Source organism: Cyprinodon tularosa, unplaced genomic scaffold, assembly GCF_016077235.1.
Source record: "Cyprinodon tularosa strain WSP-4 unplaced genomic scaffold, ASM1607723v1 ctg721, whole genome shotgun sequence".
NCBI lineage: Eukaryota > Metazoa > Chordata > Actinopteri > Cyprinodontiformes > Cyprinodontidae > Cyprinodon > Cyprinodon tularosa.
The window spans coordinates 15,420-27,501 of record NW_024039476.1 but is presented as its reverse complement, the minus strand read 5'-3'; the positions used below and the strand labels follow the sequence as shown (position 1 = coordinate 27,501).

Sequence of the window (12,082 nt, the reverse complement as noted above, 5' to 3'; positions counted from 1 at the left end):
GAAACGTAGGCCGAAACACTATTTTTCTATTAGAGTAATAGCCCTTTGACTGACATCCGTGCTTCCCCTGAGCGTATTTCAGGCCAGTTGCTGATAAGGTGTCTATTACAAAGGAAATAGTGCCAATACCCCAACATTTAATGAGTTTTGACATCCTCTTAAACAGTGTTTTTACACACATTTACACACAATTTTTGCACATATATATGAGGGAAGCACTATAAAAACATGAAGACTATGCTGTTAAGGTTTTCAGCGGCTCACTGAGGCAGGTGAACGTGCTACTGTACAAACCCAACGACAGAGACGTTGTATAAATAAAAGAAAGAAGTATAAATAAATAAAAAGTTGAAGATCTCTGCCCAGTGATCACCACCAAGTTTCTAATTGATTTTCCTCATTCAGTGATGCACCCAATGGGCAAAGCTTGGTCTGATTTGGAGAGACAGCATCCATCCCACTTTAGTGGCGGCCTTGTGGTTAGGACATAGGGCTTTGAATCCTGAGATTGTGAGTTCTATCCCCCACTCCCACAGACTGCCACTCTGGGTCCCTGAGCAAGACCCTTAACCTCACACTGCTCCCCGGGCGCCTCACAATGACAGCCGACTGCTCCCCAAGGGGATGGGTTAAATGCAGAGAAGTAATTTCCCTCTGGGATTATTAGAGTATATTTATATATATATATATATAAAAAATAAAAAAAACTTTAGATGGTGCAGCTCTTCTTTCTAGGAATCTGGCCGAATGTATTAGTCCTCTTAAGCCGGGCATACACTGTGCATTTTTTTGCCCTTGCAGGGTGACTTTCCAGTGGACTTTCACCTTCATTATGCGTCGTGTGTCGTGTAGTGTACAGGGGGGTAACGAGGGGCGATCAGCCTCTCACGCCCACCTCCCGATCAGGAATCGCGAGGTCGGGAGAAAATCAAACATGTTTGATTTTCAGTCGGCCATCGTGGGCAAATCACTCAGTTGGCATGCGCAAACAAGGATTCTTCTTCCTCTCAGATGAAAACACAGAAGCATGGCGGGGGTTACGATTGAAGAGCATAAATGAGGTAACTTAATCTAGTAAAATTTTCACATTCCCAGATTTTGGGCTATGAGGAGTAGTAGTAACAATCTTCCCAGACCTCCCATCTGGATTCAGTTGTGTTCTCCGTGAACTGACTGAACTTTGAATCAGGTCAGTGACTTTGCTCCAAGTCGTATTCAGCTCCACATCATGTCACTAACCTGTATTCTCCTATCTCTGTAGAGATCCGCCCTTCAGCTGACTAGCAGTCCAGTGATCCTGTAAGTTTTAATAAACGCTTTGAACTTTCCCACTGCCTGTCTCGCATCGAATTCGGGGTCCAACATTCTGAGTTTATTACAGATACAGTACATTTTAAAAAACCCTTGGATCTTCACATCACAAGAAAAATCTAAACACCTGGCTTGAGAAACCTCTTCAAAGACTTCAAGAGTTCAAATGAGTCATATTAATATATATAGTCATATTAAAATATATATATATATATATATATATATATATATATATATATATATATATATATATATATATATATATATATATATATATATATATATATATATATATATATATATATATACTGTATATATATATATATATTTTAATATGACTCATTTGAACTCACATTTTTCTGGATTAAAACCCAATATATATATATATATATATATATATATATATATATATATATACTGTATATATATATATATATATATATATTAATATGACTCATTTGAACTCACATTTTTCTGGATTAAAACCCAATATATATATATATATATATATATATATATATATATATATATATATATATATATATATATATATATATATATATATATATATATATATATTTTTTTTTTTTTTTTTTTGGGTTTTAATCCAGAAAAATATGAGTTTAAAAGATTAAAAGGAAATGATCAACACAGAGACGACAGGGTTTTGTGACGTCAGCGTCTGCAGGGTGGAGAGAAGCTGCTGGCTCGGAAAACCAGCACCTTCTCACACAGATCCCTTCATGGCAAAGCCTTTTATTAACAGTTTACAACATCAAACAGGTGGGCCTAAAACAGAAGACCCAGTAATGATTCTCTGGGAGGATGCAGGTAATAAGAATAAGAATGTGAATTGACCAACTCGGTGGATGGAAGTCACACAAGCATATACACGTTTTTTTAACACAATTTGAAGCACTATTAATGAGTTATGTCAGTAATTTTATACACTGATTTATTGCAACTTTGCAGATTTAATTAAAAAGATTTAGACTTTATGGACTCGATAGGTAATAAAGAAAAGGTGCAAAAATAAAACTGATGACAGATGTTCCTTCAAGCAAGTTCGACTTCGAGAGTTTCAGCAAAGTTTCAGTTGAGGTCCCAGGGGTAAAAAAACCACATTCAAATGTACAGTAGTAAACATTATGTTTAGACAACCTTTAAAACTTTAGCCCAATATTTGCAGAAAAACAACATCATTAAAAACTTTGTTAATAACATTAAAATCTCATTACTCAAAAAAGGTCATGCTTAATTGAATAATTTTGAAATAAACATGCTATGGAACAAATACAAAATTCCATGTTTATTGTAATATATAACTGAATATATATATTTCCTGTAAAGAATAGAGCATTATTTTCAAATGATTCACATGTTAAGAAACGTACAGTGAAGACATCAAAGCTCTATCATATATGTTTTAGTCATTCTTCTCTTTTATGTCCTTTTGAAAAAAAATCTATTTTAATTGAACATTGCAGTTTTTCCTGTTTTATTGTCTTTTTTTCTCATGTTTGCTGTCATTAAACAGGTTGGTATGAATGACTTGAATGGAGATAAATAGATTCCAAGTCTGAAAATCTATTCCTTAAGCTAGGATGTGAATATGAATCTAGTGTGAACTAAATTCTAAGGAAAGAAAATCTCTGTTTTTACCTGAACCAAGCGGAAAATCATGTTTGACTCAAACAAGTTTTTATGTCTATACTGAAGCAATTTTATTCAGTGGAACTATATTCAGAAAATTAAAAAAAAAAATCCCCTCCATGTTTTACTGAATCAAGCTGATATTCCTGTTTTGAGAGAGAGAAAATATGAAGAGGAAGATAAATAAGGAGGTTTTGGATCACAAGCTTTTGAAGTCTTACCCTTCAGTTATAATGTCAATGCAGTTTAAGGCAACTGTCATATTGTAGCTTTGCCAGCCAGCCTGATATCAGTCAGATAAAGAGCTGGTAGATCTTGATTTCAAAGGCTAACAGGGTCAACCTCATCAGGTTAGAACCAATCAGATAACTACAAATGACACTCAAAAACTCCAAGAGATGCACTCTAGATTAGTAATTTTCTAGTCTATGAAACATGTAAAGCCGTCAAAGAAACCCTCTAGTGAATGATTTCTATCGATTTTGCCTTAAACATATAAGGTGTGCTCTCTAGTTCTCAATTTCGTTCTTAACACTTAATACAATCGAATTGTATCAATAAACCTCTTCTGATTGCCTCCTTTATTCTTGTACGTCTTTCAGGTTGAACTTGCACATCATTGTTTCATTTTGTGTGATAAAGTAAACATGTGTAAGACAAATCCTTTGATCTAGGCATTTGGCACATTCCCTTGGATGACATGGAATTAGTGGGAACAGATTTGGGAGAAAAGGTCTCTGTAAAATAACAAAAAGGTGTAATGTGTAATTGTATATCATTATGCCAAAGCATTTGCTATTTTAAAAATCTAGATTTTAAATCATTATAAAGATTTTAGCTCAAATGTTTTATAATATCTGTCCTTGCTTTGAAATGTGTAAAACTACTTGTTGAAGAATTCAAGAAGATTATTAATAGTCTATTATTTTAGGAATTAACACACTACAAATTACTTATACTTTCAATCAATTCAATACAAGTTACAGGTAAACATGGCAATGCTTTTTTTATTACGGAGGCTATACTGTGTTAATTTTTTGCGCAGCTTATTTAATAATGTTCTTATTGCAATAGACCAGAAGGCAGCAACACAGTCCAGATATACATCCTTAGTAGTAATATTTTGGGGGATTTTGTTTTCAAACAGTAGACGCCCTCCAAAACTTTAAATTTTAAGATTATAAAACATGGGCCAATATATTTAAGTTTGTAATCCAAAGTAAAAATAATCTACTTCAAGAAATAAGGTTTTAGTAAAAAAAGCCTAACATGCTTTTTTTTCTTTTTTTTTTTAAATAGCTACCTTTTTTCAATTTTAAAGGACTGACTGTCTGATAGATTAACAGTTTCAATTGGAGTTTTGCATCAGGGAAAACTAAGCTCTTCTCAGAATTATAATGTTGTTTATAAAAACTCACACACATAAACTGTTTAAAAACATTTTATCAATCAAGTGTTAAAAACACTAACAGAACATATCAAATACTTATATACTGACTTTAACCTAAACACAGCTGGAGTTAGTTTGAATAAATAGGGCACTGATCTATGTTTTTAAGGTTCCCTTGATTAAAAAAAGTGCATCTCTTTGCAGATAGTGTTAATTTCTTTAAATTTATAGAGGAAAATGGCAGTCTGTTCTTCCTCTTCAAATGTTATAAAGTCATTTTAATGGGGGATTCAATTCTCAAGAAAAAAAATAAAATAAAGATAGCATTCTTAACAGTACTCTAATACACCAATTGTGATTGCCAATGCTTAAACTCAAATGTATTTCCTCATAAGAAAATTATGATGAGTTGTTATTCTATATAAAACGTACACAGAGTGGTCACTATATTTTATATTTGATTTACACATTTCATTAGACTGTGAATAAGGCCATAGTTTTTTCAGGTTTTTGTATGAGTATATTTCACTGTGGCCCCAGCCCATCACTACAATAAATGCTATAACAAAAACACCACCACAAGGGTACTGAAGTGGAACAAGCAGCTGTACATGATTAACTGAAAATTAAAGGACTAAAACTAAATTATATTTTGTTTGCAAAAGGAAAATATTTTTTTATTGATGTATATCATTTAGGACATTAAATATATATATTTGAATCATTACACAAAAAGGTTGTCTTTTCTCCAATTCTTTCTCTATCTTTTTACAGACGTACTAACACACCACTAACATGAATTAAATAATTACATAAATGAACATTATATACAACTTTTTTATATTAAAGATGTTTGCAGTGATTTTATAGTATGACATTAAGAATGTGTGCTTGCACCTATGCAGTGTTATGGACCATATCACATAGACAACACTGAAAATATATAGAGCCTTCTTTTGACAAGGACCAATTCTTGTGTGTTGCCCAACACACAAGCAAAAAGTCCAAAGAACAAGACAGTAAATGCAAAGGGAAATATCAGGGTAAAGAGTTTTCTTTGTGCTCTGAAGAGAAAGAACCTCAAAAATGAGAAGCTGAAAGTAATGATTGGCTTCTACTTTATAAAAAAAAGAAATTGATCATACAGTCATGTTTAAACTCCTGGTCATACTTTTATCTCTAGGAAATTGACTGACCGATTTGCATTATAGTTTTTTATTTTTATGATTGCATAAACATCCATCCATCCATCCCAAGTGGGGTTGTAAGGGGTGCTGGTGCCTATCTCCAACGAGAGAGGCAGGGTACACCCTGGACAGGTCGCCAATTCATCACAGGGAAACGCAGAGACAAACAGGACAACCATTCACACACACACTAACGCATAAGGGGACTTTAGAGAAGCCAATTATCCTCCCACAGTCCAAAAACATGAGTGTTTTTGGACTGTGGGAGGAAGACAGAGTACCTGGAAAGAACCCACGCGTGCTCAGGGAGAACACGCAAACTCCATGCAGAAAGACCCCAGGCCGGGAATCGAACCCAGAACTGCAAGGCAGCAGTGCTACCCACTGTGTCACCCAACTGCATAAACATTAAAAACTACAGTAAACAATGGCATAATTGTAAATACCCTATATTTAAGGTTCAAAACAGTCAATCAGATTCTCAAAGTGCTATAGAAGTGCTATATCCTGGAGCCAGATGATTAAAGACACATACCTGGTGTGCAAACACATGATTTCTTTATGTAGATATAAAAATCTGTTTTAAGCACTAAAAAATGTAGGAGTAGGGCTGGCCTGCTTTCTATCAAAACAGAACAAGACAGAGGAATAAGCATGAGGGTGAGAGGCAGAATACGTGGAGAGTTAACATCACCCTTTTTAGCGCCATTTCAAAGAAAAGATTCCTATGTCATCATGTCAATATGGGTCTTTACAACACAGATAATGTCCTTGCAATTTTGACCAATTGCAAACCTTGGCACAATTAAGGACCAAATGCACTAGATCCTTATCATATGAGTCACCCCATTCCTCTACTCTGGTGTCTCATCGTGGCTGTTGGAGGTTTATGATCTCCAGCCAGGCTGGGGTTCCCCTCTTACAGGACATGGAAGAACCTTGTGACCATAACCAACACCTTCCACTCATGAAGCGAAACACTCTATCAGATTCTTACCACTATATTCACAACACACTTATTTGGCTAAACAATACAAACAGTGATTTGTAAAATACTAAACACACTTGTTTACATTAAAAACAGAAGTGTATCATGATGTCTCTTCTTTCCATTGCCAGAGCACTGATTGACAAATCCCAACCCATGAGCCAGTTTGCTAAAGACACACATCAAGTTTGCAAACACATGATTCTTTATTGTTGACAAACCATTCAAGTTTTAGCAGTTAATGCAGCAGTCGAGTTAATCTCCTTTTAACTTAAACAGAAGAAGAAGTTTGATGTAGAAGAGAGAGTTTGATGTAAGAAGGCGGAATCCATTTTGGACAAATAGCAGGTAGAGTTCAAGGAATGCCAGAACAAGGAACAGTAGAACGCCGAACACCAAACTTGTAAAATAAATTTATGCAATGCTAGTTGATCTTTGTGATGTCATAAATCATGGAATGACGTTGAGAGAGTCTGGACTAACAGTTAAGCAAAATCTTTCTAGATTGGCATCTGTCATAAAGAGAATTTGACAAGAAGTTATAGTCAAAGTAATCCAAGGCTTATTGCACTATATGCACCATATCAACCTTTTTGGCAGTTATGCCGTCAGGCTCAGCGACCTTCAGCCCAATATTACTGGTGACAATTACATCTTCAATAATGCCCCTGAGATCTGTCTGATAACATTAGCATGCATGCTAGAAAGATATGAAGTTAATATAAAACAACTTTCTAAGGTGCGTTTTGAGCAGAATTCGGAGAGATCAAACAGATGCAGTATCAGAATGTTGTGATGTTAAATATCAGGTTGTTGTTTTTACATCTTCATTCACTGTATAATATCTATAACACATATTGTTCCAGATGAAAATGCATTGTCTTATGGGACAGTATGTAACTCCACCGCTGTGCTCTGGTGCAGGACTGGTTAACATCCACAGTTTACAGTACTCTACTTTTTAACATATTCTCCATTTCAGGCTATGGAGGAGGCTTTTGACCTAATCAATGCTGCAGCTGTGCAAGGATGGATCAGGATGGTTCTACCTGCGTTTCCTTGCCCGTGAAATGAAATTATGAAATGAAATGATCCGCCCAGATCCAGCTAAGAAAAGAGATCTGAAGTATATATATTATTCAGGATTTATTTTGTGTTTTCTTACTCTCCAGTACTTGTTTTTTTTAACTTTCCAGTACTATTAAACTGTGCTGATATTACAGTATTTGTATTTGTTTATTTTCTTTATTCATGGTGGTTTTGCTACAGTTTTTTTCTGATAGTCTATGTTAACTGATTTTGGTTATACCCTATAAAGAGAAATAAATCATATTTTCAACAGTCTGCAGCATTGCTCTTATGTTGTGTTTGGTGAAATTACAATGCTCTATATTTGAACTTTGTTTATTTACTTTGCCTATAGTAATATAGGAACAGGAATTTTTTTATGCTCTAATGTGTCTGTTCTAATTAGTCCTACAGCCTTGCTTACCACTTAGCTACCTTCATTCATTTGACTGCATTTACCTGTTCCCAATGTTGCATGTATACCTTTAGAGTATTTGAACTTGCTTCTTTCTTTATTTTCTTGCTTGATTATTTTGTTGTTCTTGTTCTGGCTTCTGTTCGTCGTGTCTGTAACTTCCCCAATTTATTCATTATTGAATTGTTAAAACATTGAAGTTCTTGAAGTTCTAATATATTACAAAACTAGTACATGTGTCATAGTTTTTCGTACAATTACTGTAATATTTTGCTGTACTTATTCACTGTACTATTTCTTTTGTTGTTCTCTTGCATATTTCTTACTGACTCCCTATTACATTTTACATCTGTGAGAAAATAGTTGGTTTTCCAAATTTTTTTTAATTTTTAAACTGCTTATCAATCTGAGAAAATGTAAAGCTTTCCTATAACTAGTCGAATTTTTTTGGATGTTTTAAAGCAGTGATTATAAATGAAAAGCAGGGATATTGTCCGGAATCATAATAAGGTTGGAAATTAGTGAGCAGATATTCAGAAGTAAATTTAGATATAGGAAATCTATTTCTATTCCTCCAAGGTTTTTGTATGGGTGTGTTTCATTGTGGCCGTAATAATCACCACGAGTAACTCTAGCACAAAAATATAACACTCTTTGTCACTGAAGGCGGGTCTGCCACAATTGGGAGGTAAGTGACAAAAAACAAAATTTTATTTTCTTCAGTAAGAACTCTTTACAGCTTTTATAACAAATAGTTTTATATTTATATATGTTATATATATATTTTATATAATAAAATATTTTCTGACAATATTCAAACAGTAAAATGCCAATTCTTGATATGTTTACCTTTTCAACAATTACTTGCTGGGAAATGTCTGGGTAGGCTCTGTTGTTTTATATAGCATGTTGACTGAAAATATAAAATAGAGACAATATTTTTTTTCATAATGCACATAGGTAGCTTCCATCTGTTCTTTAATTATGCATCTGTATAACGATACCTCTGTTCTTTAACTATGCTGGAAAAATGGGTAATTGAATTACCACAACACTGCAGTGTATTTCTGAGGATATAGTAAGAGTTGAGTATAATACAAAAAAAAAATAATAATAAATTACTTAAGTAAGAGTAGCACTACTTTAATTTGATAGAGTTAAAGTAAAAACTTATCATTCAAGAAACGACTCAAGTAAATGATAAAAAGTACTTGGTTATTATCTTGATTTTTAGTCAGGATGGACGTTGGGTGTAGGACCTGCTATCTAAATACTAAATTGCAATAAAGAATACAAAGAAATCATATGATTACAAAATAATAACTGGTCAATATAAACTTTTTTTTTTACATCAAATTACTTCAGATAAATGTTGAAATAAATTAAAACCATTAGATGGCCATAAAACCAACAAATACAGTAAAAAAGAAAACTTTAATATGGAAACATCACATATACTTTCTTTTAACTTATATTTTATATATGCTGTAAAAATGGACGTCCATAAAAGGTGTATAAAGGTTTTAACCACAGAATAAACTGCTTAGATAGAGCCGCCACCAGATGTCAGTAATACCTTTTTAAATGACTTTGATTGTTGGAAGTATGATTATGCATGGAGGTTATTCTTGTCAGTCTAAAGATTTTAAAGCAATACATATTTTTTTAGATAATTTGTCAACAAAGCTTGCTCTTTTGCTTTCAATGCTCTGTCATGAGTCAAAATACAATTTATATTAATGTTTTGGGTTTTTTTGTATGAGACAAACTGTATGTATTTTCATTTATTGCCAGGAAATGCTTTATCTTTTCACAAGTTTTCATTTGTAGGAGGAATTAAGTTACAAAGGTTAGAATCAATATATAATAAAGTACTGCATTCCATAATTACATGTTAACAAGTCTATTAAAACAAGAGTTGGTCAACGAGGTTGCATTAATAATAATTTATTTTTTAAGCATACAAAAACACAAGGATACCCAATCTCCAACACAAGAGATTACAAGCACAGGTGGTCCTGGAAGGTGGTCTGGAGAAAACTGATGCCTAAGTTAGGACTTACAGCCAACCGTTGGTCATCGAGTCATTGTACAGTACCACCATGATCAATCTATGGAACCTCTATTTTCAAATATTTTCTAACAACCATTAAATCCCTAAACTGCTGCTTTTAAACAACCATCCCCGGATTATCCAGAAGTATCATCCTACTTTACTGAGTGTGTCAAAGTACTCAGTCTGCCTGCCACAGCTGTCAAAATAGTTCCTCAGATAAGCAAGGAAGAGTAGGTGGCAGTCAAAAGGCAGGGGCCTTGGTGACTTGGCTCTGGTACATGGAATTGTAACATCACAGGGAGGGAAGGTGCCGGAACTTGTGCAGGAGGTGGAGCGATACTGGCTAGAAAAATAGTTGGGCTCACCTCAAAACATAGCCTAGGCTTTGGAACTCAGTTACTGAAAAGAGGATGGACTCTTTTCTACTCTGGAGTTACCCACTGGGACAGGCAGAGTTCTGCGGTGGGTCTGCTTGTTTCCCCTTAGCTTAGCCATCTTGTGTTGGAGTTTACCCTGGCGGGCAATAGGGCCGCATCTCTTTGCCTTTGGGTTATGGGGAAGACTAACTGTTGTTTCTACCTTTGAGACAAACTGTGGCAAGTGTCCATACACACTGTGAAGGTTTCTACTAGCTGAGCAGGATACATTTCTAAACTGCACTTTTTTTCTTAGCTTTTCTTGTTTTTTCCAGCAGTTGTATCCACTTGTTAACAGTAAGTACAATCATAGAGTTCTTTCAGACTTTCACTAGGGTAAATATCAGGCTCCTGGGCAGCCACATAGGCTGCCCAAATTCTGTCTGACGTCTTTGTCTTTATATTCCTTGTGTGAGGAGTCCTCTATGTATTTTAGGACCTTAGGGGGTTTTTGTTCTGGCTGACTGATGTTTTATGTTATTGTGGTCTCTCGCACAGTAATACACAGCAGTGTCTTCAGGCTGCATGTTTTGTCCATTAAGAGTTGCTGTGTTTCTGGAAGAGTCTATGTCGATGCTGAACTTATTTTTTAGTGAATCTTTGTAGGATGTACTTGAGCCAACTCTGCATCCTATCCACTCCAGTCCTTTGCCTGCAGCCTGTCGGATCCATCCAGTCCAGTAGCTTGTTACAGAATAAGAGACCTGACAGCTGATGGTAAGTCGCTGACCTGGCTGTACATTGACTGAGTCTGGCTGTGTCAGCTTTTCAGATTTCACACCTACTGGTACAAAAAAAAGGGACAATGTTTTCCAGCACTGTTAAAATAACTCTGTTAGTCTCAACTGATGCAGAGTTACTTACATGATCCAGCTGCCAGCAGCAGCAAAATAGCTACAGGAGACATGTTGTGCTTTGGAACTGATCTTACTTTCAGTTGACATGAGGTATTAATAACCCAGAGGCAGGAGGTGCCCAGAGAGTTTGCATAAAATCAAACCACCCTTTACCATTAGTGATAGCGTCATCTAAAAATACAAAAAAAATCTGTCTTATATGGAAAATTGCAAATTAAACAAGTTGGCTAAATGTTGGTTATAATTATTTGATGAGGAAAATGTCTCCATCTCTGCGTTTGTATGTTTGCCCTCAGCTAATCCCATAGTTACTTCTACATTACAGAAGCACTGTCAAACTTATGTTACTTTATTTTTTTTTACTTTTGTTAAATAAGCTATTGATTACAAATATTATGATTTATAGTCATGTTTCTACTATAAATATGCTACCTTATAAAGATACTTAATAGCTTAAAAATGTTTGATTTAGAAAAAAAAACTTTATGCCAGGTGTTGAAAATAACAGTATTTAAAGTTAGTGAAAAAAAAACTGCAAGTGTATGGCAAACCTCCCAGTAACACTTAAATAGTTTCATCTATAAGATTTGTTTACCATAAAGTCATCTTCAACTTTATGTACCCCCCCCCCCCAAAAAAAAAAAAGGGAAAAAGTATTGATTAAAAAGAATAATTGTGTAATGCCAACATGGGAAAATAACTAGAATTTAAAAAAGAAAAAAAAATCTTTTGGAATCAGGA

General features: G+C 34.5%; 1 protein-coding gene across 1 annotated transcript in view; it reads right to left on the bottom strand.

Annotated features, from left to right (window-relative positions):
* LOC119772640 (Ig mu chain C region membrane-bound form) overlaps positions 1-11,391 on the bottom strand; it is a 61,645-nt gene extending 50,254 nt beyond the window's left edge. Inside the window, exons 1-2 of the mRNA XM_038269127.1 lie at positions 11,349-11,391; positions 10,979-11,265 (exon numbers count right to left, since the gene is read on the bottom strand). Of these exons, the coding sequence (XP_038125055.1) occupies positions 10,979-11,265; positions 11,349-11,391 (330 nt within the window). The remainder of the gene's footprint in view (positions 1-10,978; positions 11,266-11,348) is intronic.
* Positions 11,392-12,082: the final 691 nt, after the last annotated feature.